Source organism: Salvelinus fontinalis, chromosome 2 (genome assembly GCF_029448725.1).
Source record: "Salvelinus fontinalis isolate EN_2023a chromosome 2, ASM2944872v1, whole genome shotgun sequence".
NCBI classification, from domain to species: domain Eukaryota; kingdom Metazoa; phylum Chordata; class Actinopteri; order Salmoniformes; family Salmonidae; genus Salvelinus; species Salvelinus fontinalis.
The window spans coordinates 68,717,989-68,738,420 of record NC_074666.1 but is presented as its reverse complement, the minus strand read 5'-3'; the positions used below and the strand labels follow the sequence as shown (position 1 = coordinate 68,738,420).

At 43.4% G+C, this 20,432-nt stretch overlaps 1 protein-coding gene across 1 annotated transcript in view; it reads left to right on the top strand.

Moving 5' to 3' along the window:
• The window catches only part of LOC129824233 (forkhead box protein J3-like), a 75,918-nt gene that overhangs the window by 46,098 nt on the left and 9,388 nt on the right, over positions 1–20,432 (top strand). The window contains exons 5-9 of the mRNA XM_055883712.1: positions 5,401–5,484; positions 10,408–10,500; positions 10,646–10,762; positions 16,112–16,307; positions 19,619–19,927. Coding sequence (XP_055739687.1) covers positions 5,401–5,484; positions 10,408–10,500; positions 10,646–10,762; positions 16,112–16,307; positions 19,619–19,927 — 799 coding nt within the window. The remainder of the gene's footprint in view (positions 1–5,400; positions 5,485–10,407; positions 10,501–10,645; positions 10,763–16,111; positions 16,308–19,618; positions 19,928–20,432) is intronic.

The window sequence follows — 20,432 nt, the reverse complement described above, 5'->3', positions numbered from 1 at the left end:
AACAACTTTCTAAAGACTGTTGACATCTAGTGGAAGCCTTAGGAAGTGCAATCTGACCCCATAGGCACAGTATATTGGATAGGCAATCACTTAAACTAGAACAACAATCACAGATTTGTCTTAAAGGATCTTCTTGGATAGCTCCCCTTTCTTGGTAGCCATTCTACAGAGATAGTTTATCTTCTTCCTTCCTGCTGGTTCCCTCCTCTCTCTTATAGGGGAAAGAGAATATGTCATTAGTACCATCAGCTGTGCTTAATTGCCTCTGGTTGGTTACCTTGTCTCACATGCCTTGTTGGGCTACTATCCGTGAGCCCAGCCTGCCCTCTGGTGGTCCTTCCACACTAGGCAAGTCAGTTAATAACAAATTCTTATTTACAATGACGGTCTATCAAAAGGCCTGTGGGGACGGGGGCCTAGGATTAAAATAAATACAATATAAATAGGACAAAACACACATCACAACAAGAGACAACACAACACCCCATAAAACTGTCCAATTTGAGTGTTTGTTGCAGCTCGTTCCAATCGCTAGCTGCAGCGAACTGAAAAGAAGAGCGAGTGAGTGTGAGTGAAATGTGAGTGTGAAAACCCCATCAGCATTGAAGTTATTGACAAACTCACACCAGTGCGCCTGGCCCCTACTACCATACCCCGTTCAAAGGCACTTCAATCTTTTGTCTCACCCTCTGAATGGCACACATACGCAATCCATGTCTCAACGCTTAAAAATCATTCTATAACCTGTCTCCTCCCCTTCAGATGCACTGATTGAAGTGGATTTAACAAGTGACATCAATAAGGGATCATAGCATTCACCTGGTCAGTGTATGTCATGGAAGAGCAGGTGTTCCTAATGTTTTATACAGTCGGCGTACAGTGGAGTTGCATACCAACACGACATTGAATGTTCCTGAGTTGCCTCGTTTCAGTTTTGACTTAAATCGGCTGTCTAGCAATGATCAAGATTATTGTACAATCCAGGTGTGCAAAGCTCTTAGAGACTTACCCAGAAAGACTCACAGCTGTATTCGGTGCCAAAGGTGATTTTTAACATGTATTGACTCAGGGGTGTGAATACTTATGTAAATGAGATACTTTTTGTCATGTAGTGTATGTGAACACCTACTTGTCTAACGTCTCATTCCAAAATCATGGGCATTAATATGGAGTTGGTCCCACCTTTGCTGCTATAACAGCCTCCACTCTTCTGGGAAGGCTTTCCACTAGATGTTGGAACATTGCTGCGGGGACTTGCTTCCTTTCAGCCGTGAGCATTAGTGAGGCCTGGCACGCAGTCGCGTTCCATTTCATCCCAAAGGCGTTCGATGGGGTTGAGGGGTCAGTTAAGTTCTTCCACACCAATCTTGAGAAACCATTTCGGTATGGACCATGCTTTGTGCACGGGGCCATTGTCATGCTGAAACAGGGAAGGGCCATCCCCAAACTGTCGCCACAAAGTTGGAAGCACAGAATTGTCTATAATGTCATTTTGTATGCTGTAGCGTTAAGATATCCCTTCAATGGAACTAAGGGGACTAGCCCGAACCATGAAAAACAGCCCCAGACCGTTATTCCTCCTCCACCAAACTTTGCAGTTGAAACTATGCATTCGGGCCAGGTAGCATTCTCCTGGCATCCGCCAAACCCAGATTCGTCCGTCTGCCAGATGGTGAAGTACGATTCATCACTCCAGAGAACGTGTTTCCACTGCTCCAGAGTCCATTGGCGGTGAGAATTACACCACTCCAGCCGACGCTTGGCACTGTGCATGGTGATCTTAGGCTTGTGTTCGGCCATGGAAACCCATTTCATGAAGCTCCAGATGAACAGTTTTTGTGCTGACATTGCTCCCAGAGGTAGTGAGTGTTGCAACCGAGGACACTCTACGTGCTCCTGTTCTGTGAGCTTGTGTGGCCTACTACTTCACGGCTGAACTGTTGTTGCTCCTAGACGTTTCCACTTCACAATAACAGCATTTACAGTTGACCGGGGCAACTCTAGCAGGGCAGAAATTTGACACTGACTTGTTTTGGAAAGGTGGCATCCTATGACGGTGCCACGTTGAAAGTCACTGAGCTCTTCAGTAAGTCCATTCTACTGCGAATGTTTATCTATGGAGATTGCATGGCTGTGTGCTCGATGTTATGCAACGGTGTGGTTGAACTAGCCAAATCCACTAAATTGAAGGGGTGTCCACATACTTTTGTATATGCAGTGTATTTCTGTATTTCATTTGCAAAGATTTCAAAAAAATATGTTTTCACTTTCTCATTAATTTAATCAATTTTGAATTCAGGCTGTAACACAACAAAATATGAAATAAGTCAGTGTATGAATACTTTCTGAAGGCACTGTCCATACCCCAACAGACATGCCCCTATGAGTTTCTTCACAGTACCCAAACCAAAAACAGATTTATTGCGTCGCTATCAGTTATGTGTAGAAAAACGTTGGCCAGTAACCAAAAGGTCGCTCGTTTGAATTCCCGAGCCGTCATGGTGGAAAAATCTGCCGTTCTGACCTTGAGCAAGGCAGTTAACCCCCCAACAACTGCTCTCTGGGCTCCAGGCGCTGACTACGTGGATGTCGATTAAGGCAGCCCCCGCACCTCTCTGATTCAAAGGGGTTGGGTTAAATGTGGAAGAGAACATTTTGGTTGAATACATTCAGTTGTACAACTGGCTAGGTATTCCCTTTCCATGTCATTGTGAATGCTCTGCCACCAGAGGTTACTGAGGCAAAAACAGATAAAATATGATTTGATCTCAGCACCTGTCCTCTTTCTAAAGATTGGATTTAACTGTCCTGTATATCAGAATATGTATATACTGTAGGGATGGTATATGACTAATATTTTAGTTTTCTCGTGTTATCTTTCCAATGTATAACTCTTATTTTTTTGTTTATGTCTAATGTTCTTGTCAATAACTGTTCTGTACTTTGTCTTGTATCTGTACATTTTATGTAGATCCCAGGGAGAGTAGCTGCTGCATGTGCAGTAGCTAATGGGATCCTAATAAAGTCAACTAAATCAACTCCTTGGACCAGGGTAGTCCTGATCAGAGTTAGGCAAGCACACACTGGCGAGAAGAGGAGGAGGATGAGGATGGAAGGTGTTCAGCCCCCAATCCTCAGAAGGCTCACAGCCCAAGTCTCAGGCTTCAGTCGAACTTCCAGATCTTCTAGATATGCTGAGCAACATGGACAATAGGCAATTGCTTGCAGCTCACAAGGGCCCAGGATACAGGACGGAAAGCTCTAGCTACCTGGTACGAGCAACCCCTCCAGATGCCACAGACCTCTATGCCCACACCTGGACACGGTTCCCCTTCCAGGGGAAGTTTCCCCCCGGACCCATGGGTGTACTCCTACCATCCGGATGCAGCCGCTGTGGCCTTTACTTCTCCCCATAAGCTGCCAGTACAGCCCCGGACGAGACTGGCAGCACCCGAGGCCAGCAGCTTTATCCAGTGCCGCCGCCTACACATACTCACTTCAACAGCCAGTGTTCCCGCCGTAACCAAGCTTTTCTGCGGCTCCCACGTCGAGTGTCTCGGCTCCCCTCAGAGAACAATGCCAAATTCAAAAGCCATATTTGCACCACATAACCACAAGCTCCCCCACACCTTTCTGTACCTAGCACAATGGCTGAAGATGGAAGCAGAGCAGCCAGTGCCCATACCGAGCAGGAGAAGCCTGCAGCCTTTCAGCAGAAACACGCTGGTGCCACCATGTACTACGGGGCAACAGAGCCTCTTCCACAGGAACTACCACCCGGCTGTAGAAAATCGTCCTTCTATTCAAGGACTTGTTTATTCTTTTGAGGTGCAAGGCCTGCTAGAGGGGGGATAAGCTGCCCTCTGCTCTAATAACATGTTAGGGCATGTCTCCCCAGTGATCTTTCATTGGACCTCTTGACCTGTCCATCACCACCTTTGACCTGGCCCCAGGCCAATGGGCAGGGAAAACTATAAAAACATTGTTCCACCCTAACCTGTCTTTAGTGCAGAGTTCTACCAACAGAGACGGTCTTTAGTGCAGAGTTCTTCCAACAGAGACGTGTATTCCAATTTTAACTGAGTAGTGCATACTGGAATGCAAACTTTTCCTAACATGGTATGGTGCTAGTCAATGCAAAAAAAAGTACTTCAACTACTACCACTAGTACTTCTATGAGTCAATGTTGTGTGTGTTTGTGGCAATAAATTAGTGACTTGGGTATGTCTTCTGCTGCGTCATTGTCTCTAGTTTAAATTGGCACTTCCTTTCATCATGAAGTGGTTGGAAAGGTAAAGTGAAATTGCTGTGCCAGGAAAAGTGTGTTTGGTAGAAGAGTTTTCTCTAGTCCTTGTTTGTGCTGTGTTTTAAGAAATTGCTGATCTGAGTAAATGTATAAACACAAACATTTAGTGAAGCCCCATTTTTAAGTTAACACATTTCTTATTTTTTTTTACTGTGACATCTTACAAGTGTACTGTATCTGTACTCGTAATTACTGTGATCTGCCGAGTGCTGCGCTTTGAGTCTGAATTCCAGGCTAGCATTCTTTATAGGTTTTACCAATTTTGTTTTCACCAAAGAGTGTTTCTCATGGCCATAGGGATGTGAACCGTTGAAAAATGAATTGAAAGGAAATCAACTCAATAATTCAGCTGGAATCCGCAGCCGAGGCCTGTAGTTTGACACGGAGGTTCTCACCTGATTAGCTCTACGTGGACCTGACCAGAGCCTTAACTCGCACAACAGGTCGAACCAATCAATAAAACTGCAGGGGAGACCTGCGCAACATGAGGGTAGCCATACATTTATCCTTTTTATACACTGTGGAGAACCTCCGAGATATAACGATAGCTACATCATGTACTCACGTTATCAACTTGTTCTGTAGCCCACCTCGCTGGGTTGTGATACCGAGGGGGGAAAAAGAGTTCGAGAGGAGATGAGAGCAGATAATCCATGTTTGTGTTCCTATATGAACTTCATTCTGTCAGGCGCAGTGGGCCTCCTAGGGAGAGAACAAGGGAGAACAGAGGGAAAGATATAGGGGCACGCTATGCTCTATATAGTGCATTACTTTTCGGCCCTATGGACGATGGTCAAAAATAGTGCACTATATGGGGAATAAAGTGCCATTTGGGATGCAACCGGTAATTGATTTACTCCACTTATGTCTTGTTGCTTGATGCTGCTGTGTTGGGTTGGTGTAGAGAATCAGTGATGTATTATTGCTATATGTAGCAGAGATTCTTGTGGGATGACTTCATTTCAACATTATTTTTATTAGTGCTTAATATTTAACATCAAGTGGGTGGATTGTCAAGCAGGGAATCTGTTAAACCACTAATAGCATTTGTATGGCCCTAGTGTTAATATCTGGTTTGTTGTCGTCGTCTCCAGGGTTCCTACTGGGCTATAGACACCAATCGTAAAGAGGAGACACTTCCCACCAGGCCAAAGAAGAGGCCACACTCTGGAGAAAGGGTGAGTACTGGACTGGTGTCAAACCTTGCTTTCGACACCGCCGACCTTTCCCAGCATGGGCCGACATACAATTTACACTGTTCCGATTAATGGTCACCCACGGCGTGCACAAATGTAGCGGGATAGCAGGTTGGGCAACAAAATATCCCAGACTGACCGGGGAGTCAGCTAAAATAAAGCATCACATCACAGCCAGACTGCTCTTAACTATGTCATTGGGCATTGCATTATTGGCTTAATTTTAAACGACTCGTGATGCTGTCTCATTTCGGCCTACAGTCATCCCCTATCTTCTTTGAGATGGTGACGTCATGCCATGAACAATCACGTCTCTCCTGTCCCTAAAGAATTAGCACTACACCACTGGTGTTCAGTGATTTGAGCGCCTGACTGAACACCGTTCTGCAGCTCACTGAACACTGAGTAGCAGCAGACCCATTCTCCCCCTACGCATCTACCACTGCCTCTGCCCTACCCATCACCATGGAAACAAAGGATGCATGGAGCGGCAAAGTGCACAATCATCGCAGTCCAACGAAAAGAGGAAGAGGGGTGGGCAGGTATAGGGAAGGGAGGAAAAGAGAAGGGAAGGGAGAGCTAGCAGAAGAGGGCAAAAGGAAAGGGGGGGGGGAGTATTCTAGGCTTCTGTTCTAGTTAATTACCCTACACAAGCCCCTAGGCTGCCATTTAGACACACAGTATTTTCTTCTGGAATTATTTTTTTTTATCACAAACATTAATTAATTCAGAGCCTTGTCATTTTTTTTTACATGCAAGCCCTTCAACGCTTTTATTACGCTTCGGTTGCATTTCTGGGCAGACTTGCTTGTTACATTGTCTCACAGGAAGAGTACTTTGCTTTACTCACCCCTGTGTTCCAATGGCACGTTGTGTTTGCTAATCCAAGTTTAGAATTTTAAAAGGTTAATTGATCATTAGAAAACCCTTTTGCAATTATGTTAGCAGAGATAAACTGTTCTACTTATTTAAATAAGCAATAAAACTGGCCTTCTTTAGACTAGTTGAGTATCTGGAGCGTCAGCATTTGTGGGTACGATTACAGGTTCAAAATAGCCAGAAACAAAGACCTTTCTTCTGAAACTCGTCAGTCTATTCTTGTTCTGAGAAATGAAGGCTATTCCAATGCGAGAAATTGCCAAGAAACTGAAGATCTCGTACAACGCTGTATACTACTCCCTTCACAGAACAGCACAAACTGGATCTAACCAGAATAGAAAGAGGAGTGGGAGGCCCTGGTGCACAACTGAGCAAGAGGACAAGTACATTAGTGTTTAGTTTGAGAAACCGACGCCTCACAAGTCCTCAACTCGCAGCTTCATTAAATAGCACCCGCAAAACACCAGTCTCAATGTCAACAGTGAAGAGGCGACTCCGGGATGCTGGCCTTATAGGCAGAGTTGCAAAGAAAAATCCATATGACAGACTGGCCAATAAAAAGAAAAGATTAAGATGGGCAAAAGAACAGACTCCACCGTATTACCATTCATGTGTGGGGTTGCTTCTCAGCCAAGGGAGTGGGTTCACTCACAATTTTTCCTAAGAACACAGCCATGAATAAAGAATGGTACCAACACATCCTCCGAGAGCAACTTCTCCCAACCATCCAGGAACAGTTTGGTGATGAGCAATGCCTTTTCCAGCATGATGGAGCACCTTGCCATAAGGCAACTAAGTGGCTCGGGGAACAAAACCTCGATATTTTGGATCTATGGCCAGGAAACTCCCCAGATCTTAATCCCATTGAGAACTTGTGGTCAATCCTCAAAAGGCAGGTGGTCAAACAAAACCCCACAAATTCTGACAAACTCCAAGCATTGGTTATGCTAGAATGGGCTGCCATCAGTCAGGATGTGGCCCAGAAGTTAATTGACAGCATGCCAGGGCAGATTGCAGAGGTCTTGAAAAGGAAGGGTCAACACTGCAAATATTGACTCTTTGCATCAACTTCATGTAATTGTCAATAAAAGCCTTTTTGACACTTATGAAATGCTTGTAATTATACTTCAGTATTCCATAGTAATATCTAAAGACACTTAAGCAGCAAACTTTGAAAATTAATATTTGTGTCATTCTCAACTTTTGGCCAGGACTGTAGAGCATTTCGCTACACTCGCATTAACATCTGCTAACCATGTGTATGTGACAAATACAATTTGATTTGATTTGAACCGTCATTGGATGAGCTGGAAAAGCCAAAGGAAAACACCAGAACTGGTACTCTGAGCAAGCTACACTTTCTGGTACAACAGGTTCAGCTGACCTGTCACTTGTAGATCATCTCAGAATTGAACCAATGGAAAATTGAGAAAAACAGAATGACATTCAAAATTATGATGTACTTGAAATAAAGGATGTCATTTGACTCAGCTAAGCTAGATGAGCTCAGTAATTGGAGGAAAATTTGAGTGTTTGAGGAAGTCAAAGACATTGGCCAAAACTCTGTCTCAATAGGGTGGGTTTGCACCCTTAAAGAATCCTTAACTGGAATGGTGCCAAAAGCACATCTAGAGGTTTTGAGGAGCTGGCTGCTAAAGAACTCCCAAAAGACTCACCGACAAGCGCCTCAGAGTCACTCAGATTGCTGATGTCAGTGATCTACCAGAAAAAATGGAACCTTCATTCCATAGACATCAAATCTGCATTTTTGCAGGGAACATAGCTGTCAAAGGACATTCACATCAGATTTTCGCCTGAAGCGAAGAGCGAAGGAACACTGTGGAAACTAAAAAAGTGTGTGTATGGCCTGGGAGATGCATCACTCTATTGGTACAACAAAGCCAAGGCAACAATGCTGAGTACAGTTGGAAAAATGTCACAAGTGGATCCTGCAGTCTTCTATTGTCTTGATCAAGACTGCAATGGGACTGGAGTACTTGCCTGTCATATTGATGACTTTATCTGGGGTGGCTCACAGACCTTTGCTACAAGTGTGAAAAGCTGTTTTCCAGGTCGGCCGTAAGGAGCATGATGATTTTTGTAATGTTGGCATAGAATTTATTACAGTTGATGGAACAATACTGATGCAACAGGAGAGCTATATAAAGAATCTTCAACCTATCCATATGGATTCTTCAAGACCCGTACAAAGGAATTCCCCTCTCTGTGGAATTTAAGCTGATCAATTGAGGTCAAATTCTATGGGTTGTTAGACAGAGTAGACCTGATGTAATGTTTGATGGCTCTCACAAGTGGAGCAGTGCTAGTTGTGCCACTAGAGATTCTGGGTTCGAATCCAGGCTCTGTCGTGACCGGGAGACCCATGGAGCGGCGCACAATTGGCAAAGCGTCGTTCGGGTTAGGTGAGGTTTTGGCCAGCAGGAATGTCCTTGTCCCATCGCGCACTAGCGACTCCTGTGGTGGGCCGGGCACAGTGCATCCTGACATGATCGCCAGCTGCACGGTGTTTCCTCTGACTTGTCGGTGCGGCTGGCTTCCGGGTTAAGTGGGCATTGTGTCAAGAAGCAGTGCAGCTTGGTTGGGTTGTGTTTCGGAGGACGCGCGGCTCCCAACCTCTCCCGAGTCCGTACGGGAGTTGCAGCGACAAGACTGTAACTACCAATTGGATACCACGAAATTGTGGAGAAAAAGGGGTATAAGTAACAAAATTAAATAAGAATGTTTGATGTCTGCAACTTGGCATCCAACACAAAACACGCCACTGTACAAACCATTCATGAGGAAAACAAAGTTGTTCGTCAACTGAAATCACAACAGGTGACTAAAGTTTCAGCATGTTGGAAAAGGTGACTCTCTGAAATTAGTTGCCTTCAGTGATGCTTCCCTAGGGAACCTTACAGATGGAGGCACACAAGGTGGACATCCAATCGTGTTAATAGATTCTCACCTATCAGTTGGCAGTCAAAAGGATCAGAAGGGTTGTCCGAAGCACACTTGCTGGAGAAACCCTTGCTCTTGCGGATGGAATTGACACTGCTATCTTTCTTGCAACTCTGTTCTGAGCTTACCACTGGTGAGACAAAACGGCACGTTCTATCAGTAGTTTGTGTCACTGACAACTACTCCTTAGTTGATGCTGTGAAGTCAACCAAGTCTGTCACAGAGAAAAGACTTTGTCTTGAGATTAGCAGCATCAAGGAATTTATTCAAGCACAGAGAAACCAGCGGATTTAGTGGTCAGCCACAAAGGAACAGTCTGACTAAAAACGGAGCAGCTGGTCTTGTGCTCCTAAAGCCATTCAGTAATGGAAAGTAGCAGCTTGAGTAACACAAATAAAAACTTTGTCGCACAACCCATTTGTAATGGGTAACTTAAATAATTCTTGGGACATTTTAATTGTTTTATTTGTCTTTAAAGAAAAGTGGGAGATTTTAAGTTCATGTATCCCTATATTTCTGTTATTACGGGGCTATCACTCTGTTATTAGTGCGCCTGCGCAGGGGTCTCGTTGTAGATGAGTGCAATGGCAACCATGTATTGTGTTAATACGGTGGAGTAAATGTTGTTAAACTGGAACCTTGTTGTTGTCATTTTGAGTTAACGCCAACTGCCATCCTCTCTTGTAAATGTACAGTAGCACTAATTCTCACTGTCTCCTTCCTCCTGCATTGCTCTTATGTTCATACGACTCTTGAATCAAGCCGTTCCCTTAATTCTATATACGCACCTGTCAGGGAACCTGCAACCCGCTCCTCTCTTTTAGAGTTTATCATAAAGATTGGTTTGCAACAATGCAATCTTTCAGTTAGCAGTTTTGGGAGACCAACTGACTGTCGGTCCGTCAGATGTTTTCCCTTATGCACGAATGTATCTAAATGTACTGTATATTAATATGTGATGGTTTACTGTGTAACACAGCCTCAGAGGGTGGTACCTGCTCCAGATTACATGCTATCCCATTCCATCAATGTTCTGCAGAGCTCTCTCTCTCCTCTTCTCTCCAGACGTACAGCCTAGAATCGGAGACCCTGCGAATGGACTGTATAATGTACGGAGATGCCTCGCCCACTCTGGCAGTCAACACAGTAACTAACAAGGTAATCGTCTGTCATAATGACATGCAAACCCTTTGCCCTCTTTGTCAATATGTTAAAACTGGCCATTGTACCAGCAAGTGACTTAACACATTGTCCATCTGTGTTCCAGCAAGTGATATATTAACGTCGACCATCTTTGTTCCAGGTAGCGTTGTATAAAACGGAGAATAAGGGCAGCGATAGCCCCGGGCGCAGCCTCAACAGCCTCTCAGACCAGAGCCTTGCCGCCGTCAACCTCAACAGTGTGCACCGCTACACACCGGTACGTCACGCCTCCATTCAGTCACCACTAACACTGCCACAACAGGATGTTTCATGTACAACGTTTTGAGGAGGAGGTAGATATACTAAGATGGCACTCCCACATGGCACTCTATTCCCTTCATAGTGCACTACTTTTGACCAGGGCCCATCTATGGAATAGAGTACCATTTGGGACACACATTAAGTGTTGTCAACTTGTAGAGGTAGGGAACATGTAACCCAAACTGCCTATATAAACTGAACAAAAATATAAATGCAAAATGCAGCAATTTCAAAGATTTGAAGGAGTTACAGTTCATATAAGGAAATCAGTCAATTGAATTAAATTCATTAGGCCCTAATCTATTCATTTCACATGACTGGGAATACAGATATGCATCTGTTGGTCACAGATACCTTCTTTTTTTTTTTAAGTAGGCGTGTGTATCAGAAAACCAGTCAATATCTGGTGTGACCACCATTTGCCTCATGCAGCGCGACACATCTCCTTCGCATAGAGTTGATCAGGCTGTGGATTGTGGCTTATGGAATGTTTCCCCACTCCTTTTCAATGGCTATGGGAAGGTGCTGGATATTGTCGGGAACTAGAACACACTGTCGTACACGTCGGTCCAGAGCATCCCAAACATGCTCAATAGTTGACACGTCTGGTGAGTGCAGGCCATGGAAGAACTGGGACATTTTCCACTTCCAGGAATTGTGTACAGGTCCTTGCGACATGGGGCTGAAAAATTAGGTGATCGCGGCAGATGAATTGTACGATAATGGGCCTCAGGATTTCGTCACGCTATCTGTGCATTAAAATTCCCATAAAAAAAATGCAATTGTGTTCACTGTCCGTAGCTTATGCCTGCCCATACCATAATCCCACCGCCACCATGGGGCACTCTGTTCACAACGTTCACATCCGCAAACCGCTCGACCACACTACGCCATGCACGTGGTCTGTGGTTGAGGCCGGTTGGACACACTGACAAATGAACATTCAATTCTCTGGAAACAGCTCTGGTGGACATTCCTGCAGTCAGCATGCCAATTACACGTTCCCTCAACTTGAGACACATGTGGCATTGTGTTGTGTGACAAAACTGCACATTTCAGAGTGGCCTTTTATTTTCCCCAGCACAATGATCATGCTGTTTGATTAGCATCTTGATATGCCACAACTCTCAGGTGGATGGATTATCTTGGCCAAGGAGAAATGCTCACTAGCATGGATGTAAACTAATGTGTACTTTTTTTTGAATTAAGCTTTTTGTGCGTATGGAACATTTTGGTGTCTTATTTCAGCTCATGAAACATGAGCAACACTTTACATGTTGCGTTAATATTTTTGTTCATTGTAGCTATGAGAGCCCCCTGCTCATTTTATTTTTTTTATCCATTGTTGCAGTGGTTGTGTCCCATAAAATCTAGCGGTCAAACAGGCAATTGTTTCCAATCGTTTTTCCACCATCAATATTTCCCATAGGGAATTTTAGAAACACTTAACATAAGGGCTGTGTTTCATGTAGGCTTACTCTGGCATGAAGTTATGATAACCATGTAAATCTCTCTCGGACAAGGAGACTTTAATCAATATCGTCGGCTCTATTTACTCTCTGATTCAAAAATGCTAATTAGCATCAAAGCAAGACTACAATTCCCTACAAGCTCCTGCACGTCATCTCTAGCTTGCACAAGACAGTTCACACAATTGGTTATTTAAATAAATGTTGCCAGTTTATTAATTACAAAATGTAGCTAATATTAGTTAGTTAATCCAGAGATTCTTACCTTTGCCTTGATTCGGCAGTCTCGTACAGATCATCATGGCATTTTTAGTTCTTTATGATAGCCATATTAGCAGCCAATTAGCATTTCATTTTTGGGGGGTAAATACAGGATAATATATTGATAAGTCACCTTGTCCTAGATAGATTTACACTTATCAAAACGTCATGAAACACAGCCCTTTAAGTGTTTCTTAAATCCCCTATGGGAAAAAAGAATGATGGAAAAACGATTGGAACCATTTCCTTGTTTGAACGCTAGGTTTTATGGGTATTATGATTCATAATGTGGTACTATATTGGTGGACCTTTACTGCTGTACTTGACCTTCGTCTTGGATCAGTGTTTGCTGACTAACTACCTCAGTGGTAATTGCGGCAATGCTGCTTGTCTGAGGCTGTGTTATTGTTTGTGTCTGAGGTCACGGCATTGTGACACAGTCACTACACACAACCCCTGATCTATTCTAGGTCGCACACACCGTGTGGTAATACCTACTGAGGCAAATACCATTTATTTGTGGAATTTTAAGGGGTAGAAAAAATGCTCTTGAGAGCCTGTTTTATTCTACACTGGGCACCTGGTGTGTTCCCGGTGGAAACTTGAATCCCCAGTAGGCCTAATGTTCTTCTTCTGCCTTACTCGCACGGAGCACTTACAGTAGGGCCGGTTTCCATGATACCATCCCCTAAGACCTGCCCCAGTATTTTGTATTCTTGAACGTGTTTAAGACACTACTTTATGCCGTTGCTCGTCTCCTCTTTCCCCTCCCACTCTACAGATACCTTCCAGCACCTCTACTCTTGCGGTGCCCTCAGGATTGCCACAGGCAGTTTATACCAAGGCACTCCTGTGGCATTGTGGTGTTTGTCTACTGTGACTGTCTCGTTGCCTGTAGTGTCGGCCAAAGAAAATAACCCCAAAGACTTAGTACATAATAGACTACGGGACTAATTTTGCCACAGTGTGGAAACCAATCTTTTTTTTCAGAAAAGGTCATTGGGTCTGTGTGACTGAGTAGACAATGTGGACGTGACGGAATTCTTTGCTTAGGATCATTGGAAGAAACTGTTCAAATTGACATTTTTTGAGTGGGCGAGGTAGCTGCGCACCTTTTTGTTTACCAATCACTGCCCCCCCCACCCTCCCCCCACCCTACTTAGCCTGGTTGCCGTTTCTGTTCAGCTATTATATTCTGCTCCTTGCCATTTGCCTGCCGGCAATGTTAAAGTCTGAACGTTCTATCATTGATGAGCTCGAGGAGATCAAAGGATTTGATCCTGATTCGATAACCCTCACATCATCCAATCAATGTTTATGCAAATTGGACTGATAAGAATACGTGCTAACTTAATTCATACATTTGATTGGAAACATTTTAACATTGGTTGTGGGGAGAACAGAGTATTCCTGTGTATTGCATTTTTACCACAAGGCAATGTGATCACAGCACACCAGAGAAGCTCTCGCCATTCAAACTTCCCCGTCAGTTCATTGTGAACACTGTAGCCTATTTTATATCCAGCAAGCAAGAGCAAGGTGTTTCTTTCCTTGAATATATATATTTTGAATTGCTCAAAATAAGTGTCCAAACTATATTGCTACTACTGGGACGTGCTTTGTGCTAGGCTACTGATTCAAGAGTTATAAGAGGGATGGGGGAGACGATGGAAAAGAGAGGCCGTTGGAGTTGCCAGCTACGGTTGGGCGGTATCCAGCTAGACACACGACCCAGTCATTCAGTCTTTTTGTTCTGTATGTATGGAAGCAACCCAGTCGTTCATTCTAAATGTTCCATTGCCATACTGACTGTTAACATTCTTAGCCATAGTTGGCTAGCTAGCAAACAAGGGTTAACGCAGTCACGTCAAAAAGTGCAGCCAGAATAACAGCAAAGTAGCTGCATTTGCATTTGTTTAAGCTGTTTTCTAGCTAATGAGGTGCAATTTCACCTGGCATAGAAAATGTGCTCGCTTGTCAGGTCACTGTTGTTGAGAGGAGCTAGCCAATTAACAGCTGGAGATCGAATTTGAATATTGAAACAATCTTGCAAACGTTGGAGAGACAGACAGAAAGGTTTATACAAATCTCTGGCTAAAAGAAATGTAAGAATGTCTAGATCAGGGTAAAACCTACAGGAAAGTAGATATCCAGGAAGAGGGTTGGGCAGCCCTGATCTAGACATTATCTTACATTTCTTCTTACATTTATTGTATGTGTGTGTATATATATATAATATATATATATATATTATAACACACACACATTATATATATACACACACATATTATATATATATATACACACACACACATATTATATGTGTGTGTGTGTGTGTGTGTGTGTGTGTGTGTGTGTGTGTGTGTGTGTGTGTGTGTGTGTTATATATATAGATATACATATACAGTGGGGAGAACAAGTATTTGATACACTGCTAAATTTTGCAGGTTTTCCTACTTACAAAGCATGTAGAGGTCTGTAATTTTTTATCATAGGCACACTTCAACTGTGAGAGACGGAATCTAAAACAAAAATCCAGAAAATCACATTGTATGATTTTTAAGTAATTCATTTTCATTTTATTGCATGACATAAGTATTTGATCACCTACCAACCAGTAAGAATTCCGGCTCACAGACCTGTTGGTTTTTCTTTAAGAAGCCCTCCTGTTCTCCACTCTACCTGTATTAACTGCACCTGTTTGAACTCGTTACCTGTATAAAAGACACCTGTCCACACACTCAATCAAACAGACTCCAACCTCTCCACAATGGCCAAGACAGCTTGGTGAGAAGGCAACAACTCTTGGCGCAATTATTAGAAAATGGAAGAAGTTCAAGATGACGGTCAATCACCCTCGGTCTGGGGCTCCATGCAAGATCTCACCTCATGGGGCATGTGTATAGTGTGTGTTACTAATGGTTTTCTTTGAGACTGTGGTCCCAGCTCTCTTCAGGTCATTGACCAGGTCCTGCCGTGTAGTTCTGGGCTGATCCCTCACCTTCCTCATAATCATTGATGCCCCACGAGGTGAGATCTTGCATGGAGCCCCAGACCGAGGGTGATAGACCGTCATCTTGAACTTCTTCCATTCTCTAATAGTTGCGCCAACAGTTGTTGCCTTCTCACCAAGCTGCTTGCCTATTGTCCTGTAGCCCATCCCAGCCTTGTGCAGGTCTACAATTTTATCCCTGATGTCCTTACACAGCTCTCTGGTCTTGGCCATTGTGGAGAGGTTGGAGTCTGTTTGATTGAGTGTGTGGACAGGTGTCTTCAAATACAGTGTATCAAATACTTGTTCTCCCCACTGTGTGTATGTGTGTATATATATATATTTGTACCACCACTTTAAGACAAAGTCAGGCGCCCATGACTATACTGTAGGTACAATCGGCCTGGGCCCTCGGGTTAGAAGGGTGAATGACCAGCAGGAGACAGGGATACTGAACACGCGTTTACCATTGCCATGCCCAAAACAGACAGTGTGGATATCTCAAGTTAGAATTCAGCCTTTTTAGTGATTGGACCTAAAGTAATGAAAATAAGTGACTGTCTCTCTTTCTATCTCTCTGTAGGTCAGTAGTAACTTGGAGCCCTCCCAGTCTCTGAGTCTACAGCAGCCTCTTCCCCCCCCTCCCTCTCCTCCTTCCCAACCCCAGTACAGTGTGGCCGAGCAGGACAAGCAGCTCCTCTTCTCTGATTTCGAGGACCTCAGTGTCTCGTTCCAAAACCTCTATAAGTCTGTCTTTCAGCAGTCCTTCAGCCAGCAAGGTGGGTCATGGGAAACAGTACTCTGAAGCAGACCGGGGTTGAAATAGTGTTTTAGATGAGCCTGCTTGGTGTGACAGATGGGTGCATTTTGCAACCAAGCAAGCTCTATCAAACGTCTTCAAAGTATTTGAAAGAAAACGAGCACGTTCACAGCTAACGTCTTACCCGGTTGATGAGAAAACAGTATGGCTAACACTAGTGCGAATGATTACCTTGTGCTTTTAGCTAACCTATAAAATAATCTCCTACACCACAGATTGGACACTTATGTTAAACAGTAATAAAAGCATTTGTGTGTATTCCTCTTTTGTACTTGCATATACAAATAATAAATTGTGCCACATATCTACAATCGTTGCGTTGCTCAGTCAAACGAGCGAGGCCAATTTGGAGAAAAACAAAACATTATATTGACACTTGAGTGGAGAAAAGTTCAGTGGCTGTGGGAGTAGCTTTGAAACTTGCTAATTAGATTGTGAAGCTCCTCTGTAATTGCTTCCTGCAGCTTCCTATTGGGTCAACAGCCTTCCTCCTGCTTCTATTACGATCCACCTTTTTAACCCCAGACATGAACACGCTCTGTTGATCGTCTCTCTGTTGCCTGAAATCAACCTTTTAAAAATATTTTAAGTCGCAGCAACGAGCTGAATTGTGTACAGCAATACAATTCTGAAAATCCAAACTTAACAAATATACATCACTGCGAGAATAAATAACACTGACACATTCTAGGGAGCATTGAAACCCAATGGCTGGAATGGCAGCGCTCTATCCCGCAGTGTATAAGGTCCAAGCCCCTTTTTTATAAATTGGCAGTTTGCTATACTCCCACCATACAATATGAGCAAATTTATCATGCAAAGAACACATACAGTGAGGTCCAAAAGTAGTTGACACATTTAGTGGTTGTTTTGGCTCTGTACTCCAGTTGCTTGGGTGCCCAAACTCCTTGCTCGGGCCAAACGCTACACTACGCCCATGGATATTAGTTTCTCCTCCGCAATGAGTCTGCCTCCCAGGCGATTTCTAGAATGGTAATCCTTTCTAGATCTGATTGGTCCCAGAAACTGATGGGTTGGGCCAGGGCCATAACACACGTGGCTGAAGCAGCATTTTGAACGTTCATCATTGGCTTTGATACTCTGATTGGTTAGAGATCATCCAATCGCTGATTACTTATATTTTTTGTACAACACCCCTCATTTTGACAACCAAACAACTTCAATTATGGCAGTCTCAGACTGAAGTTTGTAGTGAATGATAGAGCAGAGGATAAATTCAGTTTGAGTTGTCAGGTAAGTACTCCAGCACTTTGGGATTTTAGATGATACAATGACTGAGGTTAAAGGCCCAGTTCAGTAAAAAAAAAAAAATATTCTGTGTTTTATATACTTCCACACTGAGGTTGGAATAATACTGTGAAATTTTGAAAATGCCCTTAGTGTAAGAGCTATTTGAAAAGACCACCTGCAATTTAAGCCTGTTGTGGTGGGATGGAGTTTTGGCCTGCCTGGTGACATAACCAAGTGGTAAATTAGTTAAAAGACCAATAAGAGAGTTCCAAACCTCTCTGCCAATAACAGCTAGTTTTCCATCCCCACTCAAACCCACCCCGAGAGTACTAGCAAAAATTTAGCTTGAGAAATTGATCTTCGCTAGGTACTTAATAGTTACCCAGAAATTATTTGATATTGAGATAGAAACGTCTGCATTGGACCTTTTAAAGTGCAGCCTTTCAGCCTTTATTTGAGGGTATTTTTATCCATATCAGGTGACTCGTTTATAAATTACAGTACTTTTTTTGTACATAGTCCCCCCATTTTTAGGGAACAAAGTATTTGGACAAATCCACTTATGTGTATTAAAGTAGTCAACGTTTTTAGTATTTGGTCCAATATTCCTAGCACGCAATGACTACTGTACATCAAGCTGGTGACCACACTTGTTGGATGCATTTGCAGTTTGTTTTGGTTGTGTTTCACAGGGTGCATTGGCCAATTCATTGAAAACTTCAGCTTTGGCTTGCTTATATAGAGCGATACAACCTGTTTTCTGACGTGAGTGCACGAAGGAAGTTCGTAACGTGGCTTGAGCACTTTCACGAGATGCTGAAACACCCTATTCTCAACCACTGGGAATGGGCGCATATCCGCAGCTATAAACCAAAGACCATAAGATGTAAACATAGCCTACCTACCGCTCTTGTGATTTATTTGGCTCGGTCAGAATCAGCTGCCAAGGGCTGCTTGAATGAAGATGGGAGACTGTTGTGTTGCTTTACGTTTCCGTCTTGCTCCGGCGTAATGTCGGTGTAAATGTGTTAACTGCTGCATTGTCTATTTCTCATTGAGCGTGCCGACATACTGTTAACGTTTTATCCACAACTCTCTGTCAACCAGCGTTGTAATCTAATGGGAAGCCAAAATGTGGTGATTAAAAGGATGATGGAGGATCCTCCAATTTTGGTTTATTGACCCCACCACTCGCCATCGTACAGAACTAGTTCCCGGCTGCGCCTCAAAGGACAGTTTGAAGTGCGCCTGAAATGTTTTTTGTTTTTTTTTTTCAGCTCAGATTTACTCAAGCGGCATAGATCTACAACGCAAGCATAGCCTATAGGCCTAGTGTTTTAATTTTGTAAATATATTTTTTATGTGCTTATTCGGTTTCACAATACTGACCAAACCGAGGTCCCCGGTACGGTACAATTATGTGTACCGTTACACCCCTAGCGTTAAAATGCATTCATTTAAGGAGGCAACTATTTATGCATTGCGAGGTTTGGTGAACTTTAGTCGAGTTAAATATATCGCCTCCTTAATGTTCGATATTTTTAAATGTTACAAATTAAATCACGCTGCGAGATAAAAATTAGGTTTATGGTATTTTTTTTGCACCGATCTGTGCACTTTTGTGTGAAGAAAATGTCGCTCTGTTCCATTCTATTTTAAGAGTAAATTCCCTTAAACCATCCGAATGAAATCCCTCTGGTTTGTTTCAGTATTATATATTAGAGACGACATCTCTGCAGCTGTCAGTCACATGCTGCACTGTAGTAGCATAGTAGCATTTATTTTGTTGTGGCAAACAAGAAAATATATATAAATATGAACATAGTTTTAAAGCTGGAATCCTTAATGGTGAAACTGCCATGTCTGTTTGCGGTTTTACAACAAAGACGTTACTGCAAACAACAAACACTGAAGAGAAAAAAAGGACAGTCAAGGAAAATGCATAAGCAAAATGATTTACAGGTAGGCAGAATGGTTAGTTAATTGTCTGTCTGTCCTTGTGTGTGGTTGGCCCTGCAGGTATCACGGGTATGCCCAGTGAATTGAGCCAGCAACCGCGGACGTCGTGCTCCTATCAGCACTCCCCCTGTGTGGGCAGCAGCGGCAGTGCCCACAGCCACCAACACAACCACGGTCACGTTCATAACCACCCCCACCACCACCCGCCTCTCTCGCAGCACCTCTCTCCCCACGTGACGCACAACCAACATCAACCTCATCCGAACACTCAACATGGGCAGCACCCTCAACACAGCCAGCACCCCAACAGTGGGCAGCAGTCCCAGCACCATACTGGCCAGCCACCACAGATGACCTGCACTAACACTTGTAAGACACGAGAGTACAGTGCACACTACACACTACTGTACTGTCAGAGAGCAAACACACCCAAACGATGGACAGCAGAGTGCCTCTGACTAGACTATTGGCCATAGTTTTCTGTTAATTTTCCGCCGATTCTATATGTTGAATCATCAGCGCAAACAACCACCACTTGTCGCTATAACATACCGTGGCGACAGCAAGCGATAGGACGGTCACGCTCAGCTTTTAGCTGTTCATCGTTGCGTGTGTTTGGAATTACAGGCAGGCCTCAGGAACAGTGACTATCCTTAAATGCTAGTCCCTTACTATATATAGCATTGATATCTACATGCTCTGCATGGATTCCATTATATTCTGTGTTGGGGAAGCTACTCTGAAAATAGTTTATCAATTACTTCACACTGGAAGAAGTTAAACTACACTTAAGCTACCCCTAAGAAAAATATAGTTTACTTTTCAAAAGTAGTTCACTACATCCAAACTACTTTGTGAAAAATGGTCATATCAA